We start from the raw sequence: 23,939 nt of genomic DNA on the forward strand, positions 1-23,939 counted from the left end.
TATATTTATTTCTCTGTGTCTCTGTCTCCAAATCAGCCTATCCACCTGGAAGAGTGAACAGGAGGCCTCCTCCAGCGTTACTGCGCTGTGTCATATTGCTGCACATCTGTAACACGGAGCACCAGGCGCCTGAGCGGTTAAACCGCTGCTGGAAAAGGCACCATGAGAAAATGCGCATTAAATACGATGTTGACGGTATGAAGAAAGGGATTGTGTAACTAATGACATTACTTAAAAACCTTCTTTCCCCTTTATAACAAATATGGAAATCAAACTGTTTTCTGTCACTTTCACCAGCAGGTGACAAAGTGCCAACAACCGTGAGAATATAGTTTGGGCCACTTTATCACCTGCTGGCTGCTGGTGGATGTAGATTTGACTAAAATAAGTGTACATTATCGCGTGCAAACATATTTTAGTTTACTTTTCTGTTTATTTTATCTTACAGTCTGTCAGATAACCACTTTTCAAAGCTAGAGGGTACAAATGCTAATTTTCCTTCGCAAACGAAGAATCAAAAGTTGGATTTTGGTTTTAGTCCTTCCTGAAATTTGGTGTTCCCACCTGGGTTTTTTTCTTTCTTTCCTTCTTTCTCTCTCTCTTTTTTAATAATGACTGGCGAGGAGAGAGACTAGACGAGTCTAATTGATTTTTAAGTGGTGTCTCTGTGGTCTAGAAGAGCAAGAGGGGAGTCCACTTCAGGGAGCTGCCAAACTCCTCTCGTTTGTACCTGAATTGAGGGGCAGTGATGTGTTGCTGATGCGGCTCAACAAGCCTCACTAGGGGCCAGACGAGGGGTGGACAGAGGGGCCAGAGCCCGATCTGTGCTCGGTGCTCTCGTGGGGGATGGAGGGTGATTATAAATGAACTTACTTCTGCAGGGGCAATAAGCTGACATGTCAAGCCTCATTCACCAAACAATAGAAGACATATGGTTTGTGATACGTGCATGCAAACACAAACACCCTCCTAAGCCTATGTCTTGTCTCAGAACACACTTCTAATGACTGTTTTTTTGCTTTATCGATTAGACACATTTTAAATAAATATATAGCCTACGTATAATTTTACGCTGTAGTCCAATATGTGTTAATCTACACGGGGAAAAGCCTTTTTGCACAAATTTAAATATACAATGAAAACATTTGGATTCCTAACGCCATATTCAATGAAGAGCAGGCTATATGTACCCACACACAAACATGTACACACGCACACACACACTGCATGCATGCATCATAGAACCGGGCCTGCAGAGAAAAAGCAACACTCCCTGAGTGAGCGGAAGAAAAGGAGGTGGGGGAGAGGGAGGCCGGCTTGCAGCTCCACTCTTCCAGGGTCTCACACACAAGATCCGGGCGCACGGCTCCATTGAGAACGAGGAGGCTTTTGCATGGAGGTTCATTAGAAGTAACGAGTTGACACAAGGTAAATCTTAATGTTGAGGCGCCTTTCTCTACCGGCCCGGGGAGGAGCCCTCATTAACTGTCGCTAACAACCCGTGTAAATACACTGATTGGACAGCTCCGATACAAGCTCCCAGCCCTGCCAGGAAGTCCCCCTAATGAGACCACACAATAAAAACAATAAAAGAAAGGAGGGAGAGAGAGAGAGAGAGAGATGTTAAAACTTTTGTAAAAGCTTTACTATTAAAGTTGGAGCCACGTTTACAGATCAGTGACATTTGCGGTGAAAAAATGTTTTAAATTCAATCATGGCGTTTTTCTGTTTCTTTAATTTTAAATTTAGACACTATTGTGTGTCGTGCATGCATCTGCAAACGTAAACAGAGGTTTTGCCTATTGCTTATGTGATCACAAGTTGTTATTCAGTGGCTGTTTTAAGATATTGCAACCGACTTAATTGTTTTGGCGCTTGAGTTCACCATGGAATGAACCAAATCGTAATAGCGTCACATGCAGGTCTAATATTAATTTTTAAATGGTTTTAAAAAATAGAATGCAGTTGTTATAACTGCTGACTATATGCTTTAATCGCATTTTTGCACTGCAAAAAATATCCAATTTGTTTTCATTTCATCAAAATTTCCTCAGATACGGTAAAAAAAAAAAAATTCCAGTGACACAAATTTTATGCATAGCATTTTTTTTAAAAGAAGCGGTATAATATTTCTAAAGAAAACGGAGTTCTGCATTTCTTGTACTAACTCGAAATTTTCACCAGAAACTTTAAACAGAAGCAGATAAAGTTATATCTGATCGAGATGTGTCCTTTTACATCCTTCTCCCAAATGTATGATACAGTCATTCATTTTCCCAAAAATAAACCCGTATTTTTAAAACTCAGTGCTACATTAAATGACACCTCTAGACTGATACTTTTTACAGTGTGGGGAGAAAGCAGCGTCTCCGTACCCTGGACTAGCCAGCATGGGATGGAGGCGATTGTGCGCCCCGTCCCGACAGCATCACACATCTGCTCTGCAAAGACAGATCTTCCCTATTCTCGGTGAGGGAAAGGTCAGATAACACCAAATGTAACTTTTCTGATCTAAAGGATAGATTAACCTCATATCAAGGTCTGTTAAGATTTTTCTGTTTAATTCCATATTTTTGTTTAAATAAATGAATTGTCCGCAAAAATAACGAGTCAACAACGTCGCAGACGGAAATTGCTCTGCTTACATTTAACAGAACTTACAGACATTGCAGCTCGATTTCCATCCTACTTTTGGACAAACTGACCAGTGAAATAACCGTGAAGCGGTGCCATCTCCAGCTACAGCTTCCAAGCTCAAATGGTGACCGCTCGTGGACTGGAGCCAGCTTACAGCCCTGCAGGAGACAAGAACGAGCAAGGTGGGGGGGGAAGGTAATTCCTGATATTCTGAGAGAAAAACACAAGCGTTGAGTTTCCACGTGATTAAAAGAAAATTGCATTTCTCTGTTGGCAGGATAATAATAAATGCATCCTCTGGCGCGTGCGAAAATAAATTCAGCAGAAACTAGACAGCCTTGTTCTAAGAGAAAAGCAAAAGAGAAAACCTTTTTTTTGTACGTACCAGTCATTTCTCCAAAGTGTCTGTGTAATGTTGAGATGAATCCAGGATGGAGCAGTAGGCACATGTGCCTCTCCTGTGTTTGCCAGGGAGGGGTGTGCTGCCTTTTCTGGGAAGCTTCTGCCAAACTGGGGTCAACGAGGGAGCAAAAAATAAAACAAGACCCTTTCTTTCGTGCCTTCTCTTTCCCTCTTACCTTTTACAGTCAACACCTTTTCTTTCTTTCTCTCATCCGGTCCCCTTCTCCCTCTCTCACTCCCAAACGTGACGTAACATCAGCTTTGTTTATTTGCTCCCCTTATTGGAACAGACAGAAAAAGAAATATAACTACTTAATGGAGATTAACGAACACTTTTAGACGCAATATGTTCCGATAGGACTAACATATCATGGTCAATGAACAGTATTACCCTATCACATTAACAACTTCAAATAAATAAAAAAAGAAACTTGTTTTATTTATACAAAACTTTTCCAAACAAAGTTTGACATTCCATTTTACGATCAGCCATAAGGAATGGGAAGCGAGATCCAGCTGCTTAACAGACACGGACGCCTGTTCCTGCTTGACCAGCATATTTCCAGTTTTTTAGCATGAAAAATGCTGTTTGTGTTGTCTTGTTTGGAGGTTTAGGCTGTAAGTAAACGGAGAAGACGCTAAATGCTCAATGTGCATTCAGAGCTCTCGTCCCCCGCTGCTAGGAACATTCAGCAAGCTCTCGGATAAACACACAATTACGGCAGGTGAATAAACTTGTTTGGGAGGTGTTAATTACATGCTTAACGTAAACAAAAGCCATGTAAAAGAATGTGAATTACCAGTGGCTTTTCTCCCTCAATCCCCATTCAGGTTTTACATTTCACCTCTAGTCTTTTCTAAGAGTGATTTCCGAATTGCCTGCGAGGGCTACTCCCAAACAAGGCTCCTCCAAAACATAATGCTACATAATACCTGCAGCCTTGGGTTGAATGGTGATCAGCTAAATTGGTACACCAGGAACCCGGTCAGGTAGGAGGCTTTGCATATTTGGAGAAGTGCTGCTAAGCCCGCACTCTCAACTTCATGTTGGGGTCATGCATGTGTGTATATGTGTGTGAGAGAGAAAGAGAGAAAGAGAAAGAGGAGGGGGTATAGGCTAGGAGGTTAGTTTTAACACCAGCATGAAAATACCAGCCTTTACTTCCAGTCCACAGAGCTTTCCAACGGGACCAATTCAAGTGCCACTTGGAATTAGTCCTCCTGAGGTTCGTATAGGAGCGCAGTGGACAGGTTTGATCCCATACTCTACCCTGCCCCCACACGCACAAACACGCGCGCAAACTCCAGAAGTAACACACGAACCAAACGCCTGACCCTGCTGCAAGATCATCACAACGCCCACTCTGCATCACATACACCTCCAGACACAGACACTCGCACCCCACTCCTGCACGCACATGTTCGCACGAGTTAAAGCACTGCTTTACCTAAAACGCGTAATAGTGCGCCAGTGTTGGCTAATTGCTCGGCGGCAATCACGTTGTTTAAGCGCATCAGGTAAGGTTTGTGGTGGACATAAACAGGCAGCACTGACTATACATGCACGCTGAGGTACTCACTGTCCCTCCAAGCTTGAAGTCGTTGGTCAGCCGGGAGAATGTGCAACTCGGAGAGAGGAAAGGGAACGTTTTGAATTCCTGAATGATTTTGTAGAAAGGCGGCTTAGGATCATTATGTCAGCTTTGCTGAGGGTGGATTAAGCGAAGTCTAGATTCTATGCCCTGTACACGGCTCTTTCACAATGTGAGCACTGTTCGTGTTAGACTGAATTCACACTATTTTAACACCCTATAAGCCCTGTCTAAATATGAAGCCAGTTTAGCCATAAACATGAAAATCACACCGCCGTGGCTACCACTATAAGCCGAGTCCTATGACTGAATGTGGACATTGATCATGTCCTTACCACTAGATCAAAAAAAATGAAATAGCTTTTATGTCCCCAAGAACCTTTCATGTTGCCATTTGATTGTAATTCCAATACTAGCCTAATAGTTTTAATTAGAGGGCCGCGCCATAAAAAACGCGATAAACTGTTAAAAGGGCGATGCCACTGGCAAATTAGTTTTCGCACTACAATGCCGTGATCTTTGTTCAATCAACACAATGCTGCGCGTCGATATTAATTTGTAACAATAAATTCTGTTGGTTGGAGAGAAGGCAACGGGCAGGGGGCCAGGACTGCACCCAGCGTCCCAGAGGCAGGGCCGGGGACAGCAGGAGGGGGAGCGGCATCACTGCAGTATACCCCCGGACAAGTACCCACCCATCATAAAGTGACCACACAGAACAGCTAGGCCGAGTAAAGTCATGCGCGGATTATGTCATAAAATTGCAAACATGCAGTTTTTTAAACCATCGACGGATCCAGGGCAAAAAACAAACAAAAGACAGAAACAAAAGACATAAAACAAAAACCCTTAAACGCTTAAGGGACTACATCATAGTTTGTTTGTTTTTTCAGAAGAACAAGAAAATGTAAAGCGATCACATGTATCTATGAAAAGGAAAATGTAACCCAGAAGACTAACGCTTTCATTTCCGTCGCACAAAAATGAATGGAGTGATAAAAAGATTCTAAAAAGTAGCTACTACAGGAAAAACTATACAAAAACAATGTGCAAATTGACTCGCTTCTATTCAAAACGTGTATTCCCGAGTTGCAGTCATTGGTTGTCCATTTGTCACCCATTTAAAGCTCCCTCTGCCTCCCTCCCTCCCTTCCCGTCTCTGCTAAGCATCTCCAGTCTACATATCTTCTTTAGCTTTAACGAGCCTCGTTAAGATCGCAATAATATTCCACCCTCTAATTGCTCATTCCATTCAGCAGATAGGCGAGCATTGGCTTGTGCCTGATGCGCGCGATGCGGTGGGAGGGTTGCTGTGGAGATCGGAGACTCTGATAACCCCCCGTGCGTGCTGCACAAGTGGTGAAAGCCTCGCGCTACGTACTGGCTAATGATTGGCACGCTTGACAGTGATTGGCAGGGCTGCCATGACAACGCTACAACGACACCAAGAAGACCAATAGAAAAGGGAAACAAAATGTTTCAATGCTACACTCAACGGCGGATTTAGGGGGGAGATATTATGAGGCTGGTGTCATTAGGCGATAGCCATTGAATCATTCAATCTTTTTTACTTGCCGTATTTTTCGGTTTTTCCCTTTTTCTCGATAATTTTCTTTCTCTCTCAGGTCATTTCCATGGTTTTCAGATCCCCTTTAGAGCTTTATCCCTCCCATTTCTTCCTGCCAAACTTCGCTGATCGCCCTCTGCTCCTGGCGAACAGCGCTCCCACCACCAGGTCTCCAGAAGACTTGTCCATGTTTCAACTACCGACCCTCAACTTTTCCCCGGAGCAGGTGGCAAGCGTCTGTGAGACGCTGGAAGAGACCGGGGACATCGAACGGCTGGGCCGCTTCCTCTGGTCCTTGCCTGTGGCTCCGGGAGCGTGCGAGGCGATCAACAAGCATGAGTCCATCCTGCGCGCTCGGGCCGTGGTGGCGTTCCACACGGGGAATTTCAGAGACCTCTACCACATCCTGGAGAACCACAAGTTCACCAAGGACTCTCATGGCAAACTGCAGGCCATGTGGCTGGAAGCTCACTACCAGGAGGCCGAGAAGCTCCGCGGTCGTCCCCTCGGACCTGTCGATAAGTACCGGGTACGGAAGAAGTTTCCGCTGCCTCGGACCATCTGGGACGGCGAGCAGAAGACGCACTGTTTCAAAGAGCGGACACGGAGCCTGTTGAGGGAGTGGTACCTTCAGGACCCATATCCAAATCCCAGCAAGAAAAGGGAACTGGCTCAAGCCACTGGACTCACTCCCACACAGGTCGGAAACTGGTTTAAAAACCGGAGGCAAAGAGACAGAGCTGCGGCGGCCAAAAACAGGTTGGTGACTTTTCAGTATGCCGTCGAAACACGAGCATGCACACAAGTTTGTCTTTAATGCACATTCAAAAGAAAATACGACCTTTTCAAGCCTTATATTGCGATTGGAGACTGTCTAGGAAAAAGATAAGTCTGGCTGTCAGGTGGAGGGAGTGCGCTGCGGCGACATTTTGTTATCAAATCCGGATAAACATCGAAAATATTCTTTTTGTAGATATCCAGAGTTCTCCTGAGCATAAAAACGTCATTATAATTATTAAAAATCAGCTTTTAAACATTTTTTGCAGATTGATCATTTTTTAATGTATTTTAAATTGAATGCAAATTTTATTTAAGAATGAAAAATACAAATAATCTAAAGTTTGGTATTTTAAAAAAATTGACTAATAAAATAGTACAAACACAAACTACATTTGTTGTCAATCTTGAGAAGAGATAACTGAGCCGAGTTCTTTTTAAACAGAAACACCCTGTTTATATTTTTACAAGAGTGAAAGTATTCTAGCAACATATGAAGATAATTGAATTTATATTTAGAAAAACATTCCGCTGCAGGATTTGTTTAATTTTACAACTATTTCGCTTGTAAAATTGTAAACAACCTAGTGAATTATTTCAATCAGCTGAAATAAAAACAGGACAGTGTTTTTAAAAAATAATTATTCTGAAGTTAAATCGTCTCATCTTTACATTTAAACACATATTAAATTGTTAAAATTATAAAATTATTTATTTATTTATTTATGTTTATTGATAAATGTAACTTCTTAATGCAAGCGTTAAGCGTTTTAACATCAAATGTTGCTTATTGTTGTTGAACACAACGATTATCTCAAAGGATAATAGCGATATTATTGATATCTGAGCATGCGTAGAGAAAAACATCTGAAGACATAGGCTGTATTCATAACATTAAGTGTGGTATCATTCCATTGAAATGCCATAATTGATTAGAAAATACTTTGGAGAGCACTAAGCCATATGAACAGTACTCTAATATTTTTGCTAAATGAATAGATATATTTCCAGGCTGACATTATCCCCACGCGATGGAGTTATTATCATGAGTGGATTGGAGATAAACATTTAGGATGATTGGAGTAACCTGGATCTCAACGTCACTCATTCATACACGTCCCCTACCATCAGACTAAAACACATCTGTGCCAAAGGCTCACGGCAGTTTGTCATTGTGAGAATACACATATTTTATTTCAAACAATGATATATAATTATTTGGGGGGTTTTAGGCGTGCAAAGTCCTGCTGATGAGCATGAATACACGTGTGCAGAATGAAGAAATAATAATAAACGCTGAACAAACTCAGAGCAGTAACATAGATTTCCAAATGGAAAATGTCTTCAAACTGCCCATATCAAAGACAGCAAGTTGGAATTGAAGCTTTCCTGCACTGGCAACATGGATCATTTATATTCCAGAGTGTTGACTAGGACGTTGATCTCTAAGAAAAAAAAATAAGTTAAAAAACAACAACAACAACACAGCCCTAGTACATTTCCTCCAACATTTGGTAGTCTAAATAGTGGTGTGTTTTGTCCCCTGAAAGCTGGCTATTTGATAAAAGCACGCATGCATGGCTGGGGCCGGCAGGGGGAAAGAAAGGCGAGTTTGAACCCCTATTTTGCAGGAGGAGGAGGGGAAGGGGGACATTCTCAGGTCTAATTGCCATTTCTCTCATTTTTTCTCTTTTTCCCCCCTCCTCGTTTCTTTTCTTCTCCAGGCTCCAGCACCAAGCAATAGGACCAGCCGGTATGAGGTCCCTCTCAGAGGCCGGTCTCACCCCTCACAGCTCGGCAGAGTCGCCTTCAACCGCGGCAAGTCCCACCACCAGCGTTTCCAGTATGACAGAGAGAGTTGATACTGGGACGTCCATCCTGTCCGTCACATCCAGTGACTCGGAGTGCGATGTATGATACGGAGAAAAAAAACACAAAAACAAACAAAAAGAGAAATATTTACAGGGAAAATGGACCTGAGAGGAAGAAAAAAGACTATGAAATATCGCGGATGAAAAAAGGACCGATTGATATAAATATTAAAATAAAAAGAGTTAAAAGCACGTCGTTTTTTTTTGTTTTTGTTTTTTTTATTATTAAAAAGCGCTTTCAAAGGACCCACGCCTCCCCCTCCTCTTCATCCCCCCACACCACCACCACCATACTACTAGACTACTTGCATGATGGTTTTTTTTTTTTTTTAATTTTATTTTTGATTTTGTAATCAGGGAAATAATCCTGAATGCAAGATTTTCCATCAGGAACATCGATCAGAGGGAATAAAACAGATCGTCTTGGTGTTTTCGTCGCACCTTTTCCCATCTCCGGTTCTAGTCCAAGTGATGATGATGATGATGATATGACGGTGAAGCAGCCGCCATGCAGACAAGATGCAATCCTGTTTTTACTTTGTGTTCATCAGACAATCATTTTAAGTCGTAAGCACCTTTTTTTAATACACTTCTGTCACTGCCTGTGGGGTACATGGTCAAAAAATGTCGAACAGAACCGTTTATGACTGTATCAGAATTTTATTTTTATTTTCGAAATTTTATATTGAATTATGTATATCTCAAATAATGCGATCATTCTCCCGGTCTGTAATATACGTGTAGAAATATGCTTGTACATAATTATTGCTCTCCCCCGTGTCATCCTCTTTTCTATCCCTTCCTCACTTTTCTTGACTTGGTGTTCCTACATAAAATATTTGTCAAAACTTAAAACTGAAGTGCTCTAGGCGTTTTTGTTGGTTTTCTTTGATTTTTGGTGGGTTGTTAATGACAAAAAAACCAAAACCAAAAACATATATATACTCTTCCGTCCACCGGGGTCACTCTGAGCGCTTATTTGCGTTTGCCAATGTCATTTCCCTTTCCTTGCGTAGTTATTATGTGCCTTGTAGTTACGACTCTAAAAATCAAATGCACTATTCATTTTGCTATACCTCTTTGCATGATGATGTCTGTATTTCCATCCGATTACGGATAAGGACAGTGATAAGTGGCTAAACACATGTTCATATTGGATCATTATTGGATTGTGGAAGCATTAATGCTCATCGTGGCTAATCCAGCCTCAGAGCAGGTTATGCAGTCAGGGGGCTGGTCTCACCTAAAATTAGTTTGATTTCATTTCAAGTACAGTGTTAACTCAGAATTTAATTATATGTATCGTCTTGGCGTAGATGGCTTGGTCGTGTGCAGCGACAAAAGCGACACAACGCTGCAATTCAATTTTAATTTTGTAATTTTATTTTCAAAAAGAAGACTTTAATTCTGCTTTATTTTATGATTAGTTTGAGCCAGTGTCCTGGCTCAAACTTATATGATGCAGGCAAAATCGCCTATATGACTGCCTCAGTCTCCAAATTCTGGCAAATGTCAACGTCATGCAGCACTTAAAAATGTGAGTGCTATTTCCCCTTTTGTTTACCGTTGCTAGTGAATACAGAAATTAAGTAAACGCGCCATTAAATGGGCTAATCACGATGGGACTCCTCCCCTGTCCCAATCTCCCATTGTGGCCCCTGAAAAGAGCTTTTCTTCCTCGGACGAGAACCATTTCCCCCTCCAAAAAAAGGCTTTCTCTCCTGCAGTCCCTTTGCATCCAAATCCCTAACCAATTATTCTGCAGACTAGAGCAGATTTGCCACAGGACACTGTTGCACGAACTGCAGTTTTGGTGGAAACACTTTCTCAGAGATTTGTTTCCTAGAAGCAGCGCTCAGGCTCTCCCCATGTAAATGTGCTACACGCAACTCTGTGATACGAATCGAGTCTGTGAGTGCTGCGGTGGTGTCTTTAGTAACAGAAAGTAGGACAGTAGCCACTGTTTGGTATGGAGAAACCGCAGGACTTTCAGAAACTGAACACTGGCATAAAACCTGCGAAGAGGACTCCAGCAGTGTAAACTTCCATTTATTTAATCGTGACAGATTTCTCTCTGATTTTAATAAGAGAACTAAAGTTTCCTGTTTCCAGCACCCGTTATTACCTGTGGTGTTACAGATGATTCGCAGATCACTACCAGGATATTTTATTTCTTTTCTTTTTTTATTTCTTTTTTGTAAAACAAAAAAAAAAAAATGTGAAAGCCTACATACAAATGATCATGAGTGTGCGCACGGAAAATGTGAGGAGGTATTTAAATTTAGAATACAGACCAAGAGACCACAAAACGCCCCCAATGGGACTACTTCAATGTGTTTTTCTAATGACTTTATTTAGAAAAGCAATGACAGGGGGGTTGTAAAAAAACATAAAAGCAGTTTTTTAAAGATATTTGTTGGAGTTAATGAAATTCTCTCCACTAAATGTGAAATTTGGCTTGAAAAAAGTTATATACTTTTTGTACATACCTTGGATCTGACACCGGGTTATGTTTTTTTTTTTTTTCACACACTGAGTAAATGTAATCAGACCACTGGATGAAGTGAGCGCATAAAGCTATCTACATGCAAAAGTCCCCACCAGACAGAAACCAAGCAGGACCTAAAAACAAGTGTAGTGTCAAAAGCCTCCGCCATTCGACTCAATAGGTCTGTGATCCTGAAGTAACCGAGGCCATGACGCAGACAAACGCAAGGCTCAGCTCCCTGCTTGGCTAAAACAAAGCATTTCCCGCCGCACTCACTGGCAGTCGATCGTAGATGAGGTAAATCTGTATCATATTTTAAACCCATTCCGGTTCTTAAACCGGCCTGCAAGAGACAGATAGGCCCTATCAAGAGCACCGTGGGGACATGGCACCGCCGCTCCACCAGACCTTATCACGCACCCCCCGCTTCTCCATTTACGCACTCCACAAGTTTTATTGGCTGCGACAAGTCCCGGCTATGATTGAGATTAAATTAATCGTAAACTGAAGAGCATTTTTATCGGCAAAGGAGGACACGAGGATTAGGGCTGTATCTGAGAGATGGAGCCACAGATAGGGACACATGAATATAAAACAAGCGATGAATGGGCTTCATTTGCGCAACATTACGTTCATTAAACCCACGGCCCTGGAAAACGCTGTTTTATGCACATAAACTTAACTTACTTAAAAAGAAATACAAGCGGTTTTTGAAGTAGTGCTTTTTCTTTATTTTTTTTTTTTAAAGTAAGCTAAGGATGCAAACTTTACAGTCGCCAGCCCTTATACTTGCAGTTTTATTTACCACGAGAATATTTATAAGGGTTTGCAGTAAATACTCCGGCAAATCGTGTGTTAGAGACCTATCATCGTAATTGAACGGTATGGTGTTATAGGAGCAACAGACAAACAAGTCAATATTAATTAAATCTCCGTGAGTTTTCCATTAGAGCATGTTAAACAATGTAAATGAGAGCCATGTAAACAGATACAGAATTGTTCTAGCTGCAAACATATGTAGGCCAGAGGAGCGACAGCAAAAAAAAAAAAAAAAAAAAAAAAAAAAAAAAAAAGATCTGGAAGTGCGAGTCTATCTGTTGCTCACTGGGGTCATTAACAGTGGGGGAGCTCTTGTTCGTGATCTGTCAACTCAAATATGGATCACAAGACAAAAGAACTTAGCGAGGAGTAATCTCTGTGTGTGATACTTACATGAGAGTAAACGAGAATGTGAGACAAGTGCGGCAACAATGGAGATTCACATGTTTTTCCCCCCTTTCTTTTCGCTTCCTGGAGTCGATTTGCATTTATGTGTGGAAAAAAAATGCGTCTGTCAAAAAAAAAGGAAAGAGAAAAGATTGACATGAACGTCAACAACGTAAAGACGATTATCTTTTTGATCGCTTCCAGATTTGAAGTGCCTTTACAGGGAGAAAAGCAAAGCAAAGCGGGTTCTCTTCTGAACAAAATATAATTGATTCGTGTTTGAACTGATGGTTGTTTGCGTCGCGATGATCCGCTTAGAGGTCAGAGTTGAACTTTCTCTTCGTTCTCAACTATAACATCATGTACAAAGAAGTTAATGCAGACACTGTCAACGCAACTATAGGGGACCAGAGGAAGGAGGGGGGCTATTAGGCCGGAGTTGGCGGTGAGAAATACTTGCCCTGCCCCGTTTTTTCTCGGATTTCACCGGTTAACTGAACACAACTTTTCTATTGGTGTGTATTCATGCAGCAGCCAAAGAGCACCAGCTTTCCTATAGCCTCAGCCGCACGGCTGTCAGTGCAGGAATGAACTGGGCCTTTGGACTAAACTTTCTGTGCCTCCTTTCTTCAGTAGGTAAGAAGCAGGGCTCCCAGCATTCCTCTTGACCGAGTGGTAATTTATAGTTGTATGACCGTGACCTGCCATTCTGTATTTTAGACGGGGAACTGCTGTTCTCTTTTTTCCCCCGGGGCTTTATGTGAAATATTAGCTGCAATTAGCCATCTCTGCAAAGGCCAAATGCTTTGAGTCTGCATTGATTACACGTTGTTTTTTCACCTTACCATCACAGTTCAACACAACTATCCTTCCAAACATTTTAATAGACAGATTACAAGAAATACCTATACATGTAAGCATTAATAAATGTGTTATGTTAGATAAGAAGTACAATGAAAAAAACAGCTAATTCAGTTGTATTGATATTAGGTTATAGGTGAATGAGATTGGTGGTTTTATAATTTTGCGTGGTTAAAAGTAGGTCTGACGAGACTTTTTGATATTGTGTAATTTTGATAATATGCGTCTGTGCACGAGGTGTGTAAATTGTGCTGATTTCACCAATGCCGGCGCCATGCACCTGCTGCTTGTTGCAAACTGATCGACCCCCCAAACCTCATTACACACACACACACACACACACACACACACACACACACACACTGCTTCCTTCATGCAAGTCATTTATTAGAGGCACACACTTTTTAATTGAGAGCAACATTAAAGGGAAAAAAGTTTTGGAGCATTAAATTGTAAATTGGAGGTCACACAAGGTAGAAGCAATGATAAAAGGTCGTCGGTGGGTATACTGCCCCCACCCCCACCCTTATCTTTTTTCTTTTTCTTTTTTTTTTCTTTTTTAAAATTTGAAGGCTACTGAGGGGCAGATGGGCTCATACTCTCTCTTTCACAGTCAGGTTGGGAGGAGTGAGTGTGCATGTGAGGCGAGGGGGTGTCAAGAAATACTCCAGTCTAATGCTTATTAGTGTGGACTTCTATAGCACAAGCCTCATCTTTTTAAAACAAGCATAACATGAAAGCAACCCAAATCTAGCTTACTCAAGCGAATATGAGCCCCCCACCCCTCTCGCGCGTGTATATAGACTTGCACGCCCGGCACGTATGGAGCTGTTTGTATGTGCGTGTCGGGGTGGGGGCGCTGGGTGCAGGCTGTGATCTCTCGGCTTGTGCACACCGAGTGGACAGAGGGCTGAGCAGCTTAAATGGAGCCCCAGCACCTGTGTTTTCTACCCCCGTTCTCAGGCCTTCTTAGCATGGCACGGTACTACACGGCACTGATGCATGCAATGGGAAATGCGCCGTGAACGTACAGACACCATGTGCCACAAATTAAAGAGGGGGGTGAGTTGGTTTATTTTCCCTTTCAGCACACCGAAGGGTTAAATTGCCCCTTATTCGTGTTTGGTTAAAATCATAATAATGATAATACTGGATTTTTATTTTTATTTTTTATTTTTTCGCAAGAAACTTGTGAAACACACTCCCTCCCGTATGTACTCTCGGTCTTGGTACATTTTGGTGACACATCCCGCTTTACTCCCCCCACCCCCCCACCCCTTTCCTTCCATGAATTGGTGATTGTTCCCTGGTCTGATGCTGAAGGCTATTGTCTGTCAGCTGGAGCTCCTGCCCACTGGTCGGCTGCTGAAAGCACTGAATGAACCTGGACACAGACACCCGGTCCCGCTGTGCTTAGACACCTCATAGGCCGACACTCCCAACCTTTTCTTTAACCACCAAGGTTTGGGGACGGCAATGCATGAAAAAAATCTGTCCCTTTTAACCGTAAACGAGGTTCCAGTGCGGCCTAATGCCATACAAGGCACTTTGCATCATAGGCTAAACTAAACTGGTTGTCTTTTTGACTCACATCTCCCAAAAGCTAATCAAAACAACAACAACAACAACAACAAAATTTTGGCATTTGTTTTTGTTTAGTGCTCCAAAACCAGCAATGACGAGAAAGCAGTTTAGTCAAAGGGACACTGTATGTCCAAAAGCTGATATCTAAGTTAAAGATGCTGGGTCTGCACTGATGAGCTCAAAGTGTTTGGGGTATTTCTGACGAAATAAAGCTAAAAGAATAAAATGGTAACGCTGACCCGACTATGCCGTGTCCTATATAACCTATATCTGGTTTTGAAACAGAGACATCAGCTCACAAGAGTCTGCGCAAAGAGGCTATAGTTATACAAATATATATTGAGCAATAAAGGATTAGCATATGTGACTAATATGTGAAACACGATAAAAGCATCAGCTTTAGTAAAGCTTGCCCGGTGACACGCCTCCTTTTTGTGCCCATGTACCGAACAAAAGGTCGGGGATTGACTGATGCCTGGGTGTCCTTATCAATTTAACCTCCATTTACAAAGCTTTGGAAAGGTTTACCCTGGATGCCAACGACCCCCTCTCAAACAGCCGACCAGAGGAAAAGTCCATACTGTGAGTGGACAGCGGTGGCCAGGAAGAGCTGAGCTGAGGGCCAAACGTGTTCCTTGACTGCCATCTAGAGGAATCGTGTGAAATAAAAAATATAATAACCCCAAGCTTTGGTTACCTTTTTGGTCAAGCACCTTCAAAGAAGAAGACAAAAAGCACCAAAATTCAAGGTTCTCTTGAATTTAAACAAAGTTAAGTTTATTACAACTGCTGCAGTGCATTATATAGAGACATTCTAGATTTCTAACAAAATTTCCCTTTAATCGTTGATGTAAATGTTGTGTTGGAATCTTTGATTGTCCAAGTTTGTATTAAAGCCACCAGAGTTCCAAGCAAAGAAGATGTCTCTTGTTACAACAATTTTATTATCAGTGAACATCAGAAAGGCAAACTGCCCCATCAGTGCACCTTCCTTGTGCTCTAGTTGATGTCATGGTAGGCATGAACATACATAGAGTATGCTTTCACTGCAGGGACCACTGCAGGCCAGTGAAGTCACATCATCCCCACACATAGTGTATATACACTGTACAGGATGCAGTCTTTAAAGTTTAATAACATGAAAGTCAAACGATGTTGGAACACTGAGCTGGTTTCTGCATTTAATGCTCAAGGATTCGGATGCCAGGGACTGTAATGGAACCACCAATCCCTAGTTAATTTTTCAAAACTGATACCCAGAATTTTACAGAGACTGGCAAGGAGCCAAATGACTGACCAGCCTGTGAGAAATAGGGGAACTGGTAGTGATGGTCACAGAGAGGGGAGAATAATGGTGTCCGCTGGAGCGAGGCCTTTTAGTGTTTAACTCCCCTATTGTGGAGAGCAGGAGCAGGGGGGACAGAAAGTATGCAACAGAGAAGGGTTCACTGTAAATGGACAGTGAAATGCTTACAGCATCCAGGCCTGAATCTGCCATTAAATCATTGGAAGTGGAGAAGGGCATCCCACCATGTTGCATGCTATAAGCAATCGCTTTCACTTTCCCATTTTGCACTCACTCATATATCCTAAAGCGGTTTCGGCTGGATTTCAAGTTGACGTGAGTGTATAAGCAACCTTTATCTGGGGTCACTAGAGTTGATTTATAGTTTAACCAGTTAGATGGAGATACATCCAACATTTATAGACATATTAGCAAATAGAGCCTGGAGGTAAAAAATGCACTTTGGATCAGTCGACTTTAAATTTACCTTTTAAGAGCATGTACTGTCCATGTCAGAGAGTCCATAGAATATTAATTGAAATTACACTCTCCACCTTCTGTAACACATATTAAGATTCCAGCTGAAAGGTTTTACTTGGTACAGATGCTCTTGGGGGGAGATTAAGCATCTGCAAACAAAAACAAAAAAGAAGAAAAGAAATTTCATTTAATTTCCTGTTTCAAATTTATCCTTCACAGTTTATCGTCTAAGAGAGTCTTTAGTTAAGATGTTCGTGTAACATGTACCTTGCTTGTTAATAGCTGGCTCATGTGGTAGAGACCCTCAACTGAAGCTGGCTGTTTTGTTCAACCACTTTTTCTATTTTTAATAAGTTCCTGTACATGACTCGGTTGTGGAGCATCTTTAAAGCGCCCTTTTTAAAAATGGCCTCTGTCCTGAGGTGGCCTCCGAAACACATGCATTATTGATGCACACACCGGCCTTGTCCTCTGCACTCCCTTCACTCAGTCCAGTTCATCAAGCAACAGCAGCTGCATAGCTCCCATAAGAGACAGAGAGGAGAAAGAAAACATGGCCAAGTGTTCAGAGCTCAGAGACCTAATGTATGTCTGCAGAGGTGGATGAAGCAGGAGCAGTTACAGTTCGAAAACCCCTTCACAAGTTCACATTTTTAAGGAAGTTCAGTGATTTTGGTTCAGCTAAAGAATGAACCAAAATCATTCATTCAAAAAACTATTTAAACTGACTGGGTATTGATCTGTTAAAAACAGATATAGCAATATGCTCTCTTCTTTACTCCATCATCAAATATTTACCTTTACTTTCTGTATCTTCTCTCTGTCTACTTTTATGCACACACACACACACACACACACACACACACACACACACACACACACACACACACACACACACACACACACACACACACACACACACACACACACACACACACACACACACACACATTTGCAAACAGCATCAGAACTGAACGTGAACAGTTAGAGAAAATCGAGTGAGGCCAAAGGGAGAGGCTGAGAGCCATGTAAATGGTCAATTGGCTTAACCCAGTGGTGTCTGTTCTTGGTGTGACAGTGTCAGTGGGCGATGTGCAAATGTGCACTCTTCTGATTTCCCTGATGTAATCCTCTCTAGCATACTGGTTAGCCCCCAGGGAGGAGAGATGAGTGAGATTTTTGATAGTGTTTGCTCTGGGATTAAGATAGCACTTCCTCACATTCATTCATTCATTCAAATGTGAATGAATGAGAAAAATATATATATACACACACCATCTTCTATGAGTGCATCAGCGTCTTGTAACTTTATATACTTGCTAGCTGTCTCATTATGTTATACTGCCATCTAGTGATTCATCCACCAGAAAAAACATTCCCTATAAGCGGAGTGAAAACTCTAAACTGCTTCCATTTGCATTACTGGGAACATTCATGAAGTTGCCCGGAGGGATTCTTTGCCTGGGAATAGCTTTATAAGGCAGCTGCATGATCTTTCCTATTTCAGCATGCAACACTGGCGCATGTCTTGTAGCAGTCAGATTTCCACTCAGCTGTCATATCGCTGACAAAAACAAACAAACAGGACAAATACTTCCGCAAACATTTAAAGTGTTATATGTTGATTTTGTCACATAAACTGTTCTTTCCTTTGGTTGAGTGTAAGGAAGTGGAAATGTAATTTTTTAAATTTTAAGATGTAAAATGTAAAAATCAAATTGCCATGAAACCAGATTTTATTACGGGCGTTAATGTATTGGCAGGATGGGTTCCATAAATATATTTTGCAAATAGCAATATTAGAGTCAGTTTGTGACCTCATAAAGCCAAAGTTTATGGCTGTTGCTGCAGTTGTTAGTTGGCATCCATGTACCATGTAATCACATCGTAATATCTACAGTAGGATGTCCTGTTTTCCTTTCCTGGTTTGGCATTAAATGGACCTGTGGGAATAAGATAGGAATGAGACGCTCCAGATTAGCTGTTGTATGGATATAGATATAGACAATGAATTGCTACGAGATGCCAACTTTAACCACAAGGTGTCATCATGAGCTCGCTCCGTTTATTCATGAGATGACAATTGCAGATAAACCATGGGATGAAAACAAAAAGTGTTAAATGATCCAGCATGCTTTCACTAAAAATGTATCACATGTAAAGCTTTCCACCATCGAACTTTATGCATTTACTTTAAAGCACATGCAGCATTTCTTGCGGTCTATTCAAGCTGCTAATGGCATTCATGGCTTCCAGATCCATTCCAGTAGTTACACGTGTGTGTGTCAAGTCAAGTGTGCAATAAATTACAAATGGTGTATACAGAAGCTTTAAGGTCACTGACACATACCCCCCATCTACGTCTACCTCTTATTGTGTAGTGAAATTACACCCGTGGCATGTTTTCTGCATTTCGCACTACAAAATTGCTTTGGCTGAAACCCAGGGACGTTTGAAGTGCAGCGGAGGAGCTAATCAAGCAGCAAGTTAACGGCAACAAAGCAAAAACGACTTCAAGCAGCTGCCACTGCTGTGGGTGAGAAAGAAAAATCACAACAAGATGAGTCCACAGCTCGGGGACCAATCTAGTGTAAGTTATTAGGAAGAACTGGGCAGATGGGGGAGAGAGTGGAGAAATGAGAAACAAGGGGAAGGCTAGATAGAGAATCAAAAAGCTGTAGTTCTGTCTTCCTCCATTTTTTGAACAGACATGTGGATTTGAAAACCATTGTTCGACCAGTCAAAATGTGCCTGTCATTGTGAAGCATCACCCCTTACCATTACATTGCCCATGTTTCAAAATAACTCGAAGTTCTCACAAAACAGTAAATCTCTGTGCAGCAGTAAGACACCGCGCCCATGCGCTCAATCTGCTATGAGTTTAACTTAACCTAAAAGTAAACGTCATACTTGGGCTCTAGTTACATATTAGCTGCATAGCATGCTTGAAAATATAAAAAGTTCAATATAGGCACAAATAAATAGGCTTAGTCAAAAGAACCCATATTATTGAAATGTGTAGTTAACTACCGGTATCATTGTAAAACTACTGTTGGTCATACACGCTGTCTTAATCAAGTTCGTCTTATGTTTGCTTTGCAATACTCGTGCAACTTTTGGTTTCCTGTGTGTTTGACAGTTATGCAAAATAGGATAAACGATACTTACTTTTCCTACTCTGTGCAAACACAGTGGGATGGATGAATGATTTCACCTGTCGACCTTGATGAAGACTTGTCATTGTTTTCACAGTTTTCACCTAACAGCAATGCTATTATTAATATCTATTATTATTTATTTTTATATCATGCTGGGTACTTTGTTAGGAGTACCCAGTACTCCTCACTTTCCTCTTATGCTTTTACCTGCTTATTGCGCTTCAGCCCATCTGCTGGAGTATCCAGGTTGCGCACTGGTTTTATGGTCTATTATTTGGATCAGTATGCGGTTACAGATACTGATCGCTAGGTGGCAGCAGCGGTCATGATTTCCAGGCCTTTTGCTCCAGTCGTTTCCCCTAAATTTTGAAGAGAGCCAAATAGTTACCCTTCATCACTTCTGTTCTGAGGTTTTGTTACTCTTCCGACAAATCTGCACAGTACTGAGTGGAGTGAATCCGTAGCAATGAGTGTTTTAGTGAAACTTTGAGAAGCTCTCCTTCTCTGGCGCATGGAAGACATGTTAGAAGCAACAAGCTGTCTTTTGTCTTTTCTTGTTTCTCTCTTCTTTGTAACCATGCTTAAGTTTGTGGTTACAGTTACAGAAATGATATGAAGTAAGAGCACGGAAAAGTAGCCAGAGTGTAATCCTTAAACTAATATTAAAACTGTAACCTACAAATTACATGCTAAAGTGTACTGTGCACCATTACTTACATGCAAATTTTTGTTAGCAGTTTCTGAAAAGTTCCTTCATATTTCTGCACAGTGCCAACATTAAAGCATGTTCATGCATACTGTAAGGTGAGTCAACAGTCTGGCAGGTTGAACCCGTTACTGTGTTTCATTGGAAACAGACAAACCTGCACTGTACACACTAAGACATACAGGTCTAGTGTGCACAATCAACACTAATACTGACTGATCGAAATTAGAAGGAAGTTCCTGCTCCTGACTTGGAACAGACAGACTCTGAGCAGGATATGAATAAGTTGCACAACCTTTAATCCCTTAAAGCAACAAATAGTTTTTTGAACAAAGCATAACATTGTTCCAGTGTCAAGACCCATCTTCACTTCTTTCACTCACTTATTTTTGTGTTAGTTGTCATCCTTTTCTGTGCAATATTCAGGAAAACATGATTCAAATTACAGCAAATGGGGCAATGTACAAAATTCAGTTAAAATACACCAACAAAGAGAAAACTAACAATAATTTTTACTTTTAAAGACTGGAGAGAGTGCAAGACTATCTTATCAGCCAGATTATCTTATGATATGTGCAACCCCCATTCATGCTGGTAAAGTTCAAAGCTACCGAAGTCAGATCATTTATTTAAGTTGCTACAAAGTTCTCGCAGTACGGCAGTTGTCTTATGGTTAGCTGTCTGATGAGACTGAATACACTAGAATAATATGCAGAATCTGTCAAATAATGATGTCTTGGCCATTCATAACAAAGTTATATAAAGTAAACAAAGCAATGTATATGAAAGCCCTAAACTTTGTACCATTAAAATTTAGTGGTCATATGCATCCTAATAATAAGAATGGCTATCTAAAATCAGAGTGTGCTAATGGACTTGGTAGTATTTACTGTATCTACCCACAGAAGTTCTCATCTCACAAATGTAAATGTATTTTAAATTTAAATGAATAATGAATAAAAGCACCATTTAATTATTACTGGACTAAAAAAGACACACACAGGTTTGATCATAATATAAGCTGGTTACTACTAACAAAACAGAAAAGCTGGGCTGTGATTAATGAACTTGTTTTACTATAATTTATCTGTGTCACCATGCACTGCTAGTTGATATAACATCAAGTAAAAAGGCTAGATAGGCTGAACGTAAAACACAGCACACTATGAAAATCTTGTGCATGATTTAACCTGCCCTTTGGAGTTCAGAGTGAACACCCAGTGAAAGCATAAAGAATGGTGCTGTTAATCTTTTAGCTGGACAGATTTAATGGAATGGTGTCAAGTGACAATAGCTGGAAAAGCTATCGGAGTGAACCTAATGCGATCAGAATAGCCTGTGTCTGTCCTCTATCTTGGAATTTACAGTAGGGGCAAAAAGCCCAGGTGAGCCTTCTTTAACCCTGTAGTGTACACACTCGTAAACATTAGTACTACAACCCTTTCCTCTGTCTCTTCTTCTATTAACACACAGTGAAACAAAGAGACTGAAACCTCCTAAAATAAGTTCTTTTAGTTTTCAAACCAACTCTTTAAATCATGTCCCCTGTGCATAACTGGTTTATGACATATTACTTAATGCATTAGTGGTGACTCATGTGTAATTGCACAGTAATCAACAACATAGTGAAATATTGCCCTCGAATGAGATTCCATAATTGCTTATGCTTTCTTAGAAATCTACATTAAACAGGGATCCTGTAGTGCTTTAAAACCCATTTATTTAGGTTTTTGTACTGTATATTTATTGGAAGTGCTGAAAAGGGGATTTAAGGTATAGTGTTCCTGTTTTCACTTTGTACCGTTTAATTGTGTGTTACTGAAGTGAAAAAGTGTAGTGGTTTACTCTAACTGAACTTTATTTCCTGATATGCCTCTCCTTGTCTCAGGTCTCAGGATGGAAGTCAGGACTCGGTCTGCCAGGTGACCTTTTACTTGAGCAAAAGGCACCCGCAGTGCGCTTATGTGTGTGTGAGAGTGTGTGTTTTGTAACAGTACGCGTCCAGCACACAGGGAGTGCATTAATGCTCGTACTCCCCTCGCCATGTCTCTCTCTTTCTCGTTTTTGACCGTAACTCTACACCGCGCACCCCGCCGTCCCCCTCCTCCTCCTCACTCCCCAGACCCCCTACAGTTTTATCCTGTTTTATGGGACACACCTGATACACCAAAAATGCATAATGGCTGAGGAGAAGGTGAAATCAATGGGCTCGTCAATAAAGTTAACACTGCGATTGAGCTCAAAGTGCTGTAAACTAAAAGAGAAAAATAGCTAAACAAAACACAAAGATGCATTCTAAAACAAAGTATATCAAATGGTCTCACTCTATTAGTGTTGATGGGGTTTTTTGTACTAGTACTTATTCAGTATTCAGCATTTATTCCAAAGTCCAAATATGCTTTTCAGTATTTTAGAAGTTATAGATATTTTCACAGCACAAAAAATTTATTCATCCAAACTAATCATAATCCCAAAAATGTATTGCCTTTTTTTTTTTTTTTTTTTGCAAATGCTCCTACATATTAATCATTACCAACATCAGAAATAGTGAAAATCTTTGCATTTTCATTTTTTTCAACTAGTCAGGTTTACTTGGGGTAAGGAATGAAGAAGGAGGACTTGTTTATACAAACCACCACCACACTGACGATGAACTTTAATGTCTGTGTCCGACCTGGGCACGTATTCTAAAAAAAATGTAATGCCAGTAAGTATCTCAGATTCTATCAATATCAATGTTATAGTTAAAAGAAGGCCAAAACTTCCCTCATTCATAAAACGTTGGAGATTTATTTTAAATATAATACCAGTTATGCAATTTAAAAATATTTTCATAAAATAACAAATATTTCTTTGGGAATGATTTACGTTGACATCCATATAATTTTTAAATGCATACAAATAATATTCAGGCCATGCATTATATTTATACTTAAAAACACAAAATAGTTTGGTAAAACTTATCAAAGGTGAAGGATAATGTTTCTGTTTTTTTTTTTTTTTATCTTTTTTCCAGCTTCATGTTGGCATTCATTTTTTAATGGTGGTTTTCAGATTATGAAAGAGGAATTTCATTCTGAAATATGTTCTTCCCATTCCACATGACTCTTCTGTGTGCACTGATGAACAGTCTGATGTCATCTATAACAAGAAGAGAGGGAAGAGTATGTCCTCTTCTCTAACTATTAACTGAGTCTGACAGTTTAGATCCAGTAAAGTTACTTTTGGCTCTTGTCCTATTCAGAAAGAGCCACCTCAGCAGGTAGTGCAGTATATTTTTTTCGACAGATTTTTACTTAGGATGCCCTTCCTGATGTAACCACCG

The 23,939-nt window shown here is 40.8% G+C and overlaps 1 protein-coding gene across 1 annotated transcript; it reads left to right on the forward strand.

Moving 5' to 3' along the window:
• Positions 1-6,073: 6,073 nt before the first annotated feature.
• six3a (SIX homeobox 3a) lies at positions 6,074-9,663 on the forward strand. Its single transcript, XM_031746788.2, has 2 exons — positions 6,074-6,957; positions 8,700-9,663. Exons 1-2 carry the CDS (start codon positions 6,266-6,268, stop codon positions 8,890-8,892), a joined length of 885 nt encoding a protein of 294 aa, XP_031602648.1. The 5' UTR covers positions 6,074-6,265; the 3' UTR covers positions 8,893-9,663.
• The last annotated feature ends 14,276 nt before the right edge of the window (positions 9,664-23,939 follow it).

This window comes from Oreochromis aureus, linkage group 13, assembly GCF_013358895.1.
Source record: "Oreochromis aureus strain Israel breed Guangdong linkage group 13, ZZ_aureus, whole genome shotgun sequence".
NCBI lineage: Eukaryota > Metazoa > Chordata > Actinopteri > Cichliformes > Cichlidae > Oreochromis > Oreochromis aureus.

Coding starts and splice junctions, on each gene's coding strand:
- six3a (XM_031746788.2), top strand. CDS start 6,266: ATGGTTTTCAGATCCCCTTTAGAGCTTTATCCCTCCCATTTCTTCCTG. Junction 6,958..8,699: donor GCTGCGGCGGCCAAAAACAG/GTTGGTGACTTT, acceptor TTTCTTCTCCAG/GCTCCAGCACCAAGCAATAG.